This window comes from Cryptotermes secundus, unplaced genomic scaffold, assembly GCF_002891405.2.
Source record: "Cryptotermes secundus unplaced genomic scaffold, Csec_1.0 scaffold122, whole genome shotgun sequence".
NCBI classification, from domain to species: Eukaryota; Metazoa; Arthropoda; class Insecta; order Blattodea; family Kalotermitidae; genus Cryptotermes; species Cryptotermes secundus.
The window spans coordinates 721,555-738,034 of NW_019738954.1; the positions used below are offsets into that span (position 1 = coordinate 721,555).

At 34.9% G+C, this 16,480-nt stretch overlaps 1 protein-coding gene across 8 annotated transcripts in view; it reads right to left on the reverse strand.

Annotated features, from left to right (window-relative positions):
- The window catches only part of LOC111871362 (PDZ and LIM domain protein Zasp), a 162,408-nt gene that overhangs the window by 26,059 nt on the left and 119,869 nt on the right, over window positions 1–16,480 (reverse strand). For 6 of the 8 annotated variants that reach the window (XM_023864429.1, XM_023864425.1, XM_023864426.1 and 3 more), the window contains exons 7-9: window positions 15,816–16,004; window positions 12,080–12,263; window positions 8,957–9,103 (exon numbers count right to left, since the gene is read on the reverse strand). In XM_023864429.1, the coding sequence (XP_023720197.1) occupies window positions 8,957–9,103; window positions 12,080–12,263; window positions 15,816–16,004 (520 nt within the window). Of the gene's footprint in view, window positions 1–3,656; window positions 3,705–8,956; window positions 9,104–12,079; window positions 12,264–15,815; window positions 16,005–16,480 lie in introns of all 8 variants that reach the window. The other 2 variants (XM_023864428.2, XM_023864430.2) reach the window with 2 other exon arrangements.

A 16,480-nucleotide genomic window follows, 5' to 3' on the forward strand; every position in this document is an offset into this window, starting at 1 on the left:
GCAGTGTCATTATGGACTGAATGTGCAATGCTTTGAAATTTTTCTGCCTTCATCATCAAGAACTCATGTAATAGGTGACACAGCTTTGTTGTATATATACATACTGCTAGGTCACAGAACTTGGTCCTCCTATCTGGCATTGAAAAAACAGGAACATTTTCAGCAGAAGCAGGTCTAACTGATTAGGATGGGTGACTGACTCCACCCACTGTTTGCCATTTTCTTACTGAACAAGAAGACTGGGCATCATAAGTTAAAACAACTATAAGTTTGTGTGTGTGTGTCCGTCCACCCGTCCACCCATCCGTCCCATATAGCAAATGAATAGTTACATTAGCCAGCTCATTGGTCCCTGATGAGTAGTTGCAGAAACAATTTCCAAAATATTGGAAATTCACTCCATACTGATGCAGCTGATCAGCTAAGAAGACTTCACTGACTTCCATTCAGTCACAACAAAAGCTTCAAATCTTGTACGATAAGAAATATTTACAGGTTTAAAAATTAAAGAACTCTTACCCAGTGATCTCCATATATTTACAATACATGCATATCCATAATGTAAAATTAGTGGTATTCATGGAATATCCTCTTATCATTACACCAGGGAATAAATTTTTAAATACTATGTGGAACGTAATATGTTTCACAAGTGTGTGCTTAGGCACAACACACGTTTCTGACAAACAAGAGCTTCACTGTGTCTCATGGCAAGAGGAGTATCTCATACATTAGTCATAATGCCATAACAGACTGAAATTTCCACATAACTAATAATAAAATGCTTAATTCTGGAAATGGTACCAATGAAAAAGAAATTTTATGAAGGGCAGCATAAATTTTGTTCCATGCTCAAGTTTGTTATTTCTTCAACCCCAACATTTACTGACAATGGTTCTGATTTCTTGCCAATCCATTCTACCATCATAACTATTTCTGCAATCCTCTGCATATGACAGAGTAAAGAACAAGCATTTCTGAATGCCTGAAAATTTACTTCTAGATTGTGTCACAACATTACATGTAAACAAGTTAAACAAACTAAACTCAAAATAAAAATTATGGATTTCCTTGTAACTAAAGTAAAGCATCTGGAACTTAAACAGGACCATTTAGAGGAATGTCAATGGAAAGCCAATAACTATCACTCAATAATAGTGATAAATCTGGAGTACATACAACCAATCATTTTCAAATTATATGAAACTATACATTCACATATATCAGTTTCATATATTACCAGAAAAAAATTGGTATTATAAATAACTAGCTTTGATACTTTTACTCTGATATTAACACTCCCACAACGTGCAAGAAAAACTACTGTTTCTGACTATTTGAATATAACAAATTAGTCAATGGTTATCTTTAAATGATGATCCTGCATTTAAATTAGAAGCAGAAATGTGATAACATTTGTTCCATTTTTTAATATGCATTAGCAATGGGAAATTATATGAAACTATACATTCACATATATCAGTTTCATATATTACCAGAAAAAAATTGGTATTATAAATAACTAGCTTTGATACTTTTACTCTGATATTAACACTCCCACAACGTGCAAGAAAAACTACTGTTTCTGACTATTTGAATATAACAAATTAGTCAATGGTTATCTTTAAATGATGATCCTGCATTTAAATTAGAAGCAGAAATGTGATAACATTTGTTCCATTTTTTAATATGCATTAGCAATGGGATTCCTCATAACTGAAAACATGATCACATTAAGAAAATTTATATCTTGTCACCTCGTCCAAACATATATATATATATTTGATTAAACATTTCATACAAATAAAGTCCAAGAATTTAACTAGCTATGATACTAATTACATCCCTGTAATTTAAATTTAATGTTCATAGCAAATCCAGATGTATTACACATATCAAAGTGCATGCATATGTATGCATAAATACTATTTACAGATACCTATTATTAGTTATGTCCTGTAGGCTTCAGCAAATTCACAGGTATACACTTGTGTAGAATGATTATAAGTCATGCTATATAAATGAATTTGCTTTATAATCTAAACAGGTTGCCAAATTCAACTTTTAAAATAATTCAGACTCCTCTAGTTTATGGTGTGATTAAGTGCTGAAATCTTACTGTTTCCAACGCACAGTTCCTCTCATAACCCATCTAATCCTTATATGAAATGAAAATGTCTACTCTATAATACAATACAGTATAATGAGTTATATTGTATTAAAACACTGTTGCATTAATATAGCTTTCATACACAATATGATTCTGTCAGTAATGCAATGGAGTGATAGAGATAGTTGCATTATTAACGAAATTATATTGAGTATGAAATATAATGAGTGGCCGAGAAGACAAATAAATACAGATTAACCTCCATATACATTCATTTCTACATTGATTTTCACGTGTGATATTGCATAGGTTCCTTAATATTTCGAAAAATAACCAATCATTAACCTGCTGATATACTCTGATTTAGAGTTACACAAGGGGTAAAGAAAATAAAGGACAATATATCACTTCTCACTAAAAACCATGCAATCTCCCATTTCAAAGTAACTGTGAATATGCACCATGCTAAAAGAGGTCTGGAGGTATATGTTCTAGGAAGCAAAATGTTAGACAATGAAATTCAGGCCAACTACTTCTCAGTATCAATGAATATACCAACTGTGGCAATTCTACACAAATTAATTCCTTAAAACTAGGGCTGTCACCATCAATCAGTCAAATTAACTGATTCTTTAATCATCAGTTATCAGTACAATGTAAAATTTAATTTAAGGCACTACAGTACATACATCTGGTCATCTTACTATGCATCTCATATTATCTTTATTTACTATCATTCAAAACTTTTAACTTTGACACTGTCTGTCTGATGTAACTCACCTAACTTAAAAATAATATCAATATTTCTCAGCAGTTCTACTATACAGTCTTTAGATTTGTATTTCAAAACTGTAAAAATCTTCCATATTCTCAAATGTGGAAGGCAGGAAGTCTTCAGCTTAATTTCTAATTAGGTAATGCTAGAAATGAGTATATCATACACTGTCTCAGGAAGGCTTGATGTATATCCAGAAGCTTCTGATTTTAAGTGATGCATTCATTAATAAATCTGTTATTCATTTCTCATGACAAAGTACATGGTTATAAAACACTTGCTTTATAAATGTAACACTACATTGAGTTACAGTAAATGTATATGGAAGACAGCCCTAATAAAAACAAATGGTAAGGTATGAAAATATATTTACACTGACAGGATAGAATAGGCCACGTGTAATTTTTAGACAAAAGAAAAAATTAGAAATAAAAAATACTCATAACTTAAAAAAGGCAACAGTTCATGTTTCCAACACCACTGCAATTACTATTAATTACCATTTGTGAATAAGTATTCTTAAGTCCCCACATACTACACAGCTGATTAACATATTTTAGCTAGGGGGTAATGGTATTAGTATTGAGAAAATGTAATTCTCAACCATCTGGAATGCGCACATGTGACTTATAGTAAGAGAATGCATGAACAATAAAGATTAAGCAAGTTGTATTATTACCCACACTGTTATAAACTTAATAAATGAAGTTCAAGTTAGTGAAAGCATTAGTTGGATGCACATAGCAATTTTTCATTCTCCATCTCCTCTACCTGAACTGGGCGAGGAGCACTGACGTGTGTCGTGCCACCCCTTGGAGCCTGTAAATATACAGACCTTGGCATTTTGTTTTCTGTTCTAGCTTTCAAGAATTTGGGAAAATCTGGATAGAACTTCTATCAAGATTAGATTCATCTCTAATTTCAGGCTTTCATGATGGTTCACTGCTAATGTGAATCCTGTTTTGCAGCAATTGAACCATGTAGGAATGGATTCATTGCCAACATTTCAGAGAACCTTACTATTTCATCTGTTTGACACATCAACCAATAATTGGCAAGGCCACTGGGTAGTCACTGCATCTTGAAGACTTGATTAGTAAGTGTCTCTGAAACATCAGCAGTACAGCCTACATCTACATTGTGCCACTGATAGCAGTACTGCCCACAATAAGTATCAGTACTTCATGGATGCTGTGAGACATTTTGACTAGGATTTTCATGTTTGTATAATTTTAATATTTTACTGAGAATAGTCCAGGATTAATTTCCTCCATGTCTCAGTCATTTATAATTCCATTAGGTATAATGGTGTAGAACATAACATTACCAAAAAAATGCATTCAAGAAAAATTCTTTCCAACCATGGAAAGGAATATCCACCTTACTAATCATTGAAGGTCATTGCAATTGCTGTTATATCCAAATTATTGCGGACAAACTAATGATGGAAGTAAATTCATAAACATTACTAATCACAGTTGTCACAAAATTAAGAAAATTATTTAATCACATTTATTTCCTTCAAGACCTTGAATAAACATGTCCATTGTGTCAATTACATGCAATTATGTTATACTGTTTCATCCTATCATCCTTTACTAACTTCAAACTTAAAAGTTTAGATAATTATATTCATTTATTTCTATGTGCCTGATCGTTCCTTAATAAAATACGCCCTTTCTGATCTCATTTTTAATACAAAAAACAATAAATTTAGTTAATATAAAAATAATATACATAAGATTTATGTATGAAGGTGGAAAATCATAAGTTATATAACCAACACACTAACACTGGAATTGCCGAGAGACAGCACATAAACATGTTATAATATACAGTATTTACACCTGAAAAGTCTATACAGAGATGTGTACATTTTTTTTTTAACTCGCAGAATGGAATTAACAGCCCAAACTATAAGTCGTTATACTCTGGGCTACACTGTCTTGTAATTAAATTGTAAATAAATAATTTCCTGAGTTTCATGTTTCACTTTAAATAATACACTGATTTTTGCTGAACCACTACTTGTAGCAAAGAGCTAAAAATTAAAGTGAGTAAATTCAAATATATTAGTAATAACAATTCACGTTTCTTCATAAAATATTAAACTTACTTTATTTGTTGCAGACATAAAAAACACTTATCACAAAACTAAGGCAATAATAGATTAATAATTGTATTATTGTGGAAAGGTATATTTCTGTCACATTTCGAGGCAAAATCTCTCCACATGAATCATACAAGAAATTGGATGGAACCTCATTTAAGTTCCATTCTTATCTCGTAATTTCCTTTCCTGCATTTCAAATAAAATAAGTCCACGCGAAACTTTCATATTATGTGGCATGCGGCAAATTGTTCTTTTATAAATCCCGATTTAATATACTATGCCAGTATTTGTCATGACTAAGACAGGAAAACTAAGAAAAAAATACTACTAAAAATTGTCGCTATAAGGGACAATATGCTTGACTTCTCAAACGGAAGTAAGCTATAATTATTGCATAACATCCAGTGTGAATGCCTTGCATAAGCAAGCAATACAGAATCAGACACATCATCCAGTAGGAATCTGAATTGCAGCGAATGTATTGAACCTGTCATGAATGATAGTGTCGTGAAGGGTTTGACTATAAATGGGGTTTGGATTGGTGAAGGGATTTATACACCCAACCCATAACTATGAGTATAACAGTCTCACTAAGTTACACACTCTAAATATCACTGTAACTACAGGACACATAAAGTCTTCTCAGTCTTCAGTACTCATTTCCTGGTAATGAATCTTAACACTGTCCTCTGCTTACGTCCATACTGTTTGGTAAATATCCCACAACCCCCAGAACTAAACTAAGCTCAGAGTCAAAGTTAATTTACAACTGGCGGTTTACCGCCAAACTCCGGTCTAGAAACCCAAGATTAACATCCGTCGGGATCCGTTGCGCTGACCACGTGACACTATCTATCCACAAAAGTTGGCACTAACTTCGCTGACAAGCAGCGGTCGCTTGGTCTGTATAGTTCACTTGTGGACTGTAGGCCACGGAGTTTGTTTTGTGTTTGGTTTACCGCCAATCAGTTCGTCTTTGCGCCAAGCCCCTTGAGTCTCACGACCAGTGATTTTCTTTTAAACTGAACCCTTGCAGTCATAGTTCTTACATAACATCCTCTCTAATGGGAGGATGGGTCTCTCATTTACAACTGCTGCCCTCGTCGACGCAGTCATTCTCGGATCTGAGGCCCACGGGACTCATGACCACATTTTGCTGTCTCTCAGATTCGACACTTCCCCGATCTGGAGAGCCAGGTCCCCGTGTTTATATCCCCCAGGAACGGGGTAATTACTCTTCAACTGCTCCTGCTGTTCCCCACTTCAGACCGCTGGTTCTGAGCAGTTCCCTCGTAAGGTGCTAGTCGATCCAAGTTTATCACCATCATCATCCATCGGTAAATCCAGAATTTCTGACCCCTCCACACCGTCCAGTCCCTCATTTTTTTAATCCTAACCGAAGGCTTGACCCTTCGCTTCATGATATCCGGCATGGCGGCCTTCCTGAATATCCTGCAGGATGTCTTCTGATTCATCAGCTGTGGCTGCGCCTTTAAGTCTGTCTCTTATTCCATTGTTGCATTCCCGGCGCGTCAGTTGTCTCCTCTCGAGCGTCCATCCTTCAGGGGCTCTCCTCGGGTAGCTTCCAACTTCTGCCTGGATACAACGCCGCCCTAGATCCATTTCTTCATCTGTCAGCTGGGCCCTACGGCTAGATACCGGTTCTTCAGAACTACGATCATCTCCATCGTGACCTGTTGTTTAAGGCCTTCCTAAAGCACAGCTACAGACTATAGTTCTCCTGGATTTACCTCCATTTTTTTTAGATCAGCATCCAACATGGCCTTCATTTATTATTGACTGACATCGATTCAGGAGGCGAGGGAACCTGCCTGGGCTTTCATCTCCTCTTGTCTGTCATCCATCTTTTCTTCAGTGGTTATTTGAGACCCTGTTTTGGTTGTCACTGCCTTGATACAAGTATTTTGGGGTGGTAACAGACCAACCAGTGCTTTGTTCACTGGGACTTTCTTTTCTTTCTTAGCTGTAAGCCTTGGAAGCTAGAATGTTGTTTTCATGGGTCTCCACATCTTGACAGGGTATGCCACCGATGTTGGATCGCCAACTGTCTCTTCCATAGGCACTGAAGGCAATCTCTCCAACATTATCTTCATTAAATCCACCCCATTCTCAGAAAGACCAGGGTGTTCATCTTCCACCTCCATTGTCTTCTTTGAATCCAACTCATCCTCTTCATAAGTACAGCTGTGAGAAACTCATATCCTAATATAACAAATGCTTTTAAAATTCAGGTGTAATTGTGAGCATGAAAAATATTGGCGATTAACACATTCTTGTATCATTCAGAGCAATATGAAATTCAAATGTGTGTTTCACAAACCCAGTTCTGAACTTAGGTCCTTGATGTCCTTATTTTTCAGTCGGAGTTTCCAAATTCGAGACTATTTCATTGAGAGTGCTGATGAACTCTTCTTTCTCAGAGAAGCTCTTGGCCCTTCTTCTTCAGCAGTGCAAAATAATCTATTTTCTCGTTTTTCCTTCTTCTCTCTGCACAACGTCCTTAAATGAACTGACGTCTTCTGTCTAGAGTCAGTACAGCCATTCAAATATCCTCCCTCTGCCTTTCCAGCCATGAAGTGGATTCATGTAAGACCAAGTATGGTGCCTTTGTACCTGACACTATTTTCCCGACCATGGTGTCTTGAGACTCACAGGTAGAGCTTGCTAAGAACCTTTCTGTTCAGAGTAGACCAACTGTCAAATTCAGACGTCCATTTAAAGGCTGGTAAATAATTGTGCAGGTCCACATATTGTGGGTAATAGTACTTGAGAAGTTCTGCCATCATACCTCAATCAGAAATGTCCCTTGTAAAGTTTCCCATAGGCCTTGATAATGGTATGCTATCTAGTCACATAATTGAGCCTTCTGTTTCTTCTATATCCATTTTTGTACTGCCACATGTTAATGCTCACACACAAGGTTTGCAATGAATACTGAATTCACTGAATGCTTATTACTCATAACTATGTGCAAACAGTTACAGCACCTTCACTGTTCTACACACTCTACAAATAACTAAAGCACACTGTAAGTCCTCTCAGTCTTCAGTAGTCATCTCCTGGTAACAGATCTTTTCGCCCTCACAATGGCATGACCATTGGATATTATGCATATCTCACATATTGTATTTATCTCACCTCTTAAGTATAACTTTGATTTCTCATGGAATTATTATTATTATTATTATTATTATTATTATTATTATTATTATTATTATTATTATTATTATTATATAAACTGCCTTATTTTGTATTTTGTTTGTAAGATTTTGTTTTTTCTTTCCATGTACTTGTGCTAACTTTGTAATTGGCCTCTTAGCTGTTGGCATGTAAATAAACAAGAAACGAACAGAATTATTTCTGGAAATAACATACAGCCCCAAAACCATTGCAGAAGGAGCAGAAAAAAACTGCACCTTTATATTCAGTAGTAAGATAAATAAGTAGGGAAGACTGAGGTTCTGGAATGATGCAATGTAGTCTGGTAGAATGTTACTTTCTGCCAAACTACAAGGTGTCACATTCAAGAAGACAGCAGTGGTGAGAACCTCAATGTCACACAAATTTGGAAGTGTTTTGATAATTATAATTTTACTTTTATATGATACGTGACTATATAAGCTTTATTTCTATTACATGTTCATTTCATTACAGTACAGAATTAAGACTTCAGTGACGTAAAAAGTTGAACGTTAGATGACTTGCAACTTGTGGTGGCCACTCCTAACATGTGTGAAGAAGTAGTGCTTGCAATAGTGTTTATTTACAGGTACATTAGCTACTGAGGCTATCTGCACCCATTTACTAGTCAGAATATACCAACTGTGTTGGAACGGAAGTTTGAAACGCCATAAAATTAATAAAAGATGTGCTATGAAGAAAGAGAGTCCCGCCACCAAAGCAGACATATTATCAGACTGTATCTGAATCCAAATACCTTGCTTGGTGTAGTGATTATTGGTTCAGGAAGATATTCCCCTGAATCAGAATCATCAATATGTAGTGAAGGAAGTGCCGTAATAATATTTTTCATATTGTTCTCTGTTACAAGATTATTTTCTGGCATCTTGTGCTGGTGAACAGGCTGAAAAATGTTAAACTTTAATAGGAAGAAAAATTAAACAGAAAATTAACACAAAAACTATCGGAAATGTTAAACACATTAAAAAGAAGATATATGTTTTAAATGGGTGAACTGTAAATGTAGAAAGGCACAAAAAGAGATGGTTTCTGATTAAGGAAGCAGAGATCCACGTTTATCTCTACAGCACATTCCAACCAATCTGCGTATCAACACTAGTTCCTTGTCTGTACTGGGTAGAAACTTGCCTTCCCATTCACTCCTATCAGGAAAACTGACCATGAATGGCATATTGTATGCATGTCTTGGCATCCTTTTGTTGATATGTAGATTCCTACGCAAGCCTTAACCTTTAACTTCAGGTATAGTGGAAAGTGTGTGAGGAGGAACCTCAACTGCAGGTGTTGGAGTTGTCCTCATGCTTCCAGTAATGCCCAGGCAGGCCGGTTTTTGTAATATGCTACGTTCAGCTCTGCTGGTCTTATATTTCATCCTAGCAGTGGCAGCACAGGTGATCAGTTTTACCGTCTTATATCCATTGTAAAAAGTTATGTTTTCCCAAATGTGCTACTACAGGTCTAGAAGCTCTTTGGGCCTTGTTCACTACCTTCTCCAGCTGCTTCTTTCAAGCTAACCTCTTAGCTAAAGCTAGTCCAAGGTACTTTACTTCATGAATTGCTTTGACAAAAACAGCTCGTTCCTTCAGTCCCCTTACATACTGTATCTTCCAGGTAAGAGGTATTATTACTATTTTATTTGGGTTGGTAGGCAGATTATCATGTCAAACTATTGCTGAAGTATGTCCAGAGCTGTGTGTGGCATCTGTTACACAGTTGGAGAATTTTCCATTACCTCATAGGCCTATGGATAGCTTTCTTGCCAGATTTTTTAAAACAGGTTATTTTTGGGTTCCTTCAATTACTTTTGAAAACATTACATTCTTTTTCATCACAAATAAAGTATGGAAACTCTGTAAACTGACAGAACTTAAATATATCATAAATAACTAATAAATAACATACACAAATAACTAAAGCTATAAGGCAAGATTATTAGACTTAAATGCAATATAAATGTCAAACTTTATATTCTGCAATTGAATTCGAACATGGTGAGTGCCGCTTTGGAATACTCACACGTTATGTACAGATGTAATTATCCATAGAGAAGTAAGATAATGGAAAAATATTCTGAAAGAGCGAAAATATTTACTTTGTTATCAAACATTATAACATGAATTCTCCAGGTTTCCCTCCAATGTCTTTATCATTCATCTAGGCTATAAATCTTGGTTTTCAAATATGCATTCGATTTTCCAAAATTATGCCTTAAAGAACCACACCCTTGTGTAAGAGTTGCTGAGACGGAATTAGCTAAACTGCTGTTTAAGATACTACTAATTGAAACATTATTTAATAAATTACAGACATGTTATGCCCAATTTTCTATGCAAGCATTTCCCAAAGTCAGGTGGCCCACCTGGCACTTGCCTGAGTGCATTTTGATGTTCTTTATGAAGATGATAACATCCATAGCTCTATTTCAGAAACTGTTCAGAATAGGATACATGTATATGCACCTATTACTGATACTATGACCTCCCAGAATATTGACCCTTCCTCCTGCGACACCTGTATAACAGTTTTAAGTGTGCTTTGGGAGAGTTAAAATACTATGACCTCCCAGAATATTGACCCTTCCTCCTGCAACACCTGTATAACAGTTTTAAGTGTGCTTTGGGAGAGTTAAAATTAAAAATTGGCAACAAACTACTTATACCACACATCTGAAAATAATATGAATTTCATTGTAATCTCATTTTCCAGGTATAGCAGAACTGGTCTGTCTTGTTCAGATGCAAAATTAATTCTGAAAGGATGAATCCTTAGACTTTTTGTAGGTGTTCTTGACAGTGGGTTAACTGTAGTTCAAACTGGAACAGGAGATGTTAATCCTACAAAATAAGAGACGATTTACTGGACATAAATGGCTGAATACTAGAATCCTCTTTATATTATCTCATAGGGATGGTAAGCTAGACCTGGATTCCTATTAATTTGAGTTATGTCAGTACAGTCAGTTCTGTATCTCTTAACTTCCCTGATGGAACATCCGTTTGTTTTCATGTATTTTAAATAACCTCCTTACAATTTATCATCTGTAATCAGATGGAAAGTAACCCAGTTCTGTATCATAATATCAGAAGCCATCTCTTCATATTAGTAAAGTTCATGAACCATTTGAAATATGACAGAGCAGTGCATTAACATAAAACACTAAAAGTGGACAGCATTAATTTCACATTACATGTATCAACAGACTACTGTTTGACAGAAATAGCACAGGTCTGCTGCATACGTCTGCTAACGTGTTTGTTATGCGAGATGAGATTTTCAGATAAGACAGTACCAATTTACAAAATGCAATAAATATTCATATATATTCCAGTTATATAAAAATGTAATATAGTAATCCACTTTCATACAATTGATTCTAAATAATAATTTTACTTCAGCCAAATCAAACACCAAAACTTTATTTGGCTTTTATAGTGATATTATTAACCTCCAAATCTAATGGGGCCAAATACTGGAAACTCAATGACTTATCATTCATTCATCATGCACAGAGTGAAATTTATTTGCCTGTAAAATTATAGAACTGAACATACTACTTTTTATAAGTTTTGATCAATTTCAATAAATTGCTAATAATTTATACTGTAGGAAAATGTTGTAATGCATGTAGATAGGCATTAATTTATAGTTTCAACAACATGATCATTTTTTATCGCTGCATTATCAGTGGAGATATTTTCCTGCCTATGAAGAGCTTCTAGAGAGGCAATAAGGAACTTTACTTCTCGGACATAAGTCTATCAGTAGTGTGTTTTGATTTTGTGGACAGGAGTATCACAACATTTCTAATGTAAATTGATCAACTCACCATGATAAAGCTGAAAATTAAATTTGTACTTACATGGAAGGGCAGAGGACCAAGTGTGCCTGGCTGTGGGGAGAGATTTCCAGGACTCACTGGTGCTGGAGCTGGAGCATAGGTGGGTGCAGGGTTCCAAGCTGCTGCTGGAGCAAAGTTTGATTCTGAGCTGACTGGGGCCTTCGAAAGTGCAGCTGAGATAGTTCCAGCAGGTGCCCGGCTACCACTGTAACATAACTGCTATTAGAATTTAAAATTCAGCAAACATATTTCAGACATATATGTTAGCAACAGTGTGAAATATAGAGCCAATTATCATTCCACGCTATACTCCTTATTCACCTATCATAAGTGACTGGTAAAATAGGCCATTTGAGCCTACAGTACCAAAAGGCTCCAGTACCACCCTGGTCGTACAACTAAAACCTAACCTTTACTGAAGTCATATCTATAGTTATATTGTGAAGGTTAAGAACAACAGCAATTGCCAGAAAGTTTCAGTTGTATGGGTCACTGAATGCTTACTCAGTCCATCATATACCAGAAGCAAGAAATATACAGCATAATATTGTGACATGTTGATCCCTACCGCCCCAGCTCCACGTAGCGGTAACTTAGCGCTCGTGTAATAGGCGAATAATCACCCCGCAATGCGCAACGCGCGGTGACGTCACGAGCGGAGCCGAAGANCTACAGAGGGCTGGACAGGCACTGCCTAGGTCATTTTTCCATATACATTTATTTTTTAAAAATAAAAAAATATATATTTACATAATGGTACAATATATATAATTTAAGGGTTTCATAGTAGTGAGAATTTAGATTGTGGCCTTCTGGGTTATTATACTGTGTAGCCTGACGGGTATTTACAAGTGTTCCAATAGAACTTACTGCCTCTTCCATTTTCTGCCCTGAAAGTGTGAGCAGCAGGGTCTTATAACACATTAATAATCACCCATGAGACTACATGGTGACATAACCTAGATGACCATAATCAGTGTGGAACAATATTTTATTTAACTTGAAATAAAATTAGTTTCAACAGACGTTTTCTTGCAGTTACAAGTCATGAAGAAGAAATCTGTACTGGTATAGTGGCGAAAACATTTTAAGAAATGTTTGTCGAGCACCCACTTATTCTATTCACTTTAGTCTTTCACATCACATGAACATGACAATTATGTTCAACTACCAAATGACATGAATTTAGACAGGAGTGTGAAAGTGTATTCCAGTCAAGGACACACATTTCCCACATACAATGTTTTCATTTTTTAATACCCATAATTACCTCATATGTTTATTTCTTGCAAACAAACATCTATAATTGAAAAGCTTATCACAATATAGCTATCATATCACAGACCTGCCATCAGAATTTTCTTCTTTGTACATCATTAGATACTCACCATATTGATAAATGTTTCAAAACTGATCTTGAATGAGAGTATTATTTTAGGTCTTATACATTTCAAACAGGTATATTTCCTGACAGATTGAAATTCTCAGAAATTAAGCCATTATACAGGCCTATCTCGCTCCTCCCAACTTTTTCCAGAATTATCGAAAAAATCATTTATAAGAGATTATACTTCCATACAAATAAGCACAATATATTGGTCACTGAACAATTTGGATTTAGAGAAAAGTCATCTACTGAAATGGCAACACACTTTCTTTTAAATAATATACTGTCTTCTTTAGACAAAAAAGAATTATGTTGGTGGTTTATTCTGCGACCTGCAAAAGGCGTTTGCCTATGTTAACCACAACTTACTCCTGGCAAAAATAGAATTCTATGGAATCTCAGACATGGTAACTAAGTTAATGAGATCATACTTACAAAATAGATATCAGAGAGTATCAATGAAAGATACCGATCTTAATAAAGTGTCTTCAAAATGGGAACTAGTTAAATATGGAGTTCCACAAGGCTCTATATTGGGGCCATTATTGTTCCTTATTTACATAAATTATTTCCCATTATCCGTTAAGAAAATAGGTAATCCAATATTATTTGCTGACAATACAAGTATTATCATATCAAACACAAGTCCTGAAGAATTTAAAAATAATATCAAATTAGTTCTGAACGAAACAATATGTGGTTTAATAGTAACTTTCTAACATTAAATTGTGATAAACCACACCTTATACAATTCTTTCTAAAAAAGAATAGGGAAATAGAATTGCAAATAATATCTAATAATTCAATTTTTACAAATATCAATTGTACTAAATTTTTTGGAATAAATGTTGATAGTACCTTATCTTGGAAGAACCATATTACGGATTTATCATCAAGGTTAAATAAGGCTTGTTATGCAATAAGGGCAATAAAGTCGTTTATGTCACTAGAATCAATGAGGATGATCTACTAATCTTATGTACATTCTTTATTGTCGTATGGCATTATCTTTTGGGGTAATGCCCCTTATAATGAGAGTATCTTCAAAATTCAAAAAAGAATAATAAGAGTTATATCTGGTTCAGGTAGATTGGATTCATTGTTTAAAAAATTACAAATATTGCCACTTCAGTCTCAGTACATTTTCTACTTACTTCTTTTTGTCGTTAAGAACAGAAATTATTTTATAGCTAATACTGATATTCATGATATCAACACGCGTTATAATCACAAATCTATCAATAGTTCAAAAAGGAGTGCTTTTCTCAGGTAACAAGATTTATAACCACTTACCCTCAAACATTAAATTGCTATCCAAAATATTAAAGAGTTCAAACTTTTATTAAAAAGCTATCTCACTAAACATGCTTTTTATAGTATTGATGAATATTATAAATCAACTTCTCAATGAACACTCTGTCTCGAATGTGTCTCCTACAGATAATATAATTACACAGCTTATGTATCTACTACAACTGTATCAGTCAGTGTTTGTATTATTATATATGACTGCACTAATTTATAGTGGTTCTTAGTGTTTTCATTTGTCCTCGTATGGGTTAGGAATGTATATTTTATTATCTTATGTTCAAACATGATTATGAATGTATATTTTATTTTTTTAGGTTGAAACATGAGAGATTCTATATACAGTAGGTTGGTTTGACCTTATATGGATTGACAGAATGCAATAAAAAAATTATAATTATAATATTCCAAAATTTTGCATGGTGTGCCGTTTTGGACAAAATCAGTAAGGTCAATATGAGCTTCATGAATGACTTATGTGAATCAAAAATAGATGTGCCTAACAACATATAGTGCAGACCCCATTACAAAATTTTATCAAAATCCATTCATTACATGTGGAGATTAAATATGTGAATGGGTGATCTCCCCATTATGCAACCATTTTATAAAATTTGTGGAAAGAATGCATAAGGAACTGGCAGTGAAAAATATTAGTGTAATAAATTAATTTAACATCTCATTGTCTTGAACTTTTTATCAGAATTTTCATGGTCAATCAAGATCTATAATGGCCAAGTGAATATACTTCAAAGCTACATGCCACCACAGTAACCCTTTCCATTCAAATTTATAATACAACTAAGGCTCTCTGTTGGTCCATTTAAATGCCACTGAGCTATGTAATTTAAACTGCTATTATGAACAACTACTATTATGAACTTTGAACTTTGCTAAGTTTCAGTAGAGTAAGGTAAAGCTTTCCCTGTACCTGGCAGTGAAAGCCCAAAGGGTTTGAGAAGTAGAGGCTGCCACTCATTTCTGTTAGAGGCTGAGTCGACCCCAGGGTCATAGTGCAGTTGGAACAAAATGTTAGATATTAACATTTCACATTATACTTACGGAGGGATGGTGACAGGCTCTAGATTTGGTGCTGGGGGATTTTGCCTAGCCACCAGTTTGGCATGGATGTCACAGTACAGCTTGTTGTTTATATTGTAATAACCAACATTCTTGAGAGACGTTCCACATGTTGCACACTTGAAGCATTCCACATGCAGGTTCTTGTCCTTGATACGTACAAACACACCACTGCAGATCACACAGGGAGGATGTATTGAAAGAGTGTACAAAATTAGAGGAGTGAAGGAGTAACTAAGATTCTTGCTTCATCAGTGTCTTATCTTTCTGTCTAGTAATGCTTTATAAACTACCTGTTAATCTCTTAACAAGTGGAATCATAAAAGAATTGCACATATACGACTGAACCAAGGACTGCAACAGAAAGTCAAAGCAACACATGTTTCAAGTGTGCTTATGTCTCATCCTCTACCAAGTAAGAAATCTACAGCCAAGGTATATTTTGTTTAGGAACCTTAACAAATTCTTAGATATATTTGATCAATAAAATCAAACAAATACTGAATAAAACCTGTGATGCTTTATAAGAAAAGATATTAAGCAATGTCAAACGTTTCAGACACAGTGAGGTAAAATAATTTTCTGCACCCGGAAACTGTGTAAGTTGTATGTCACTATAATCACACACTTAGTTGCAACTGATATTT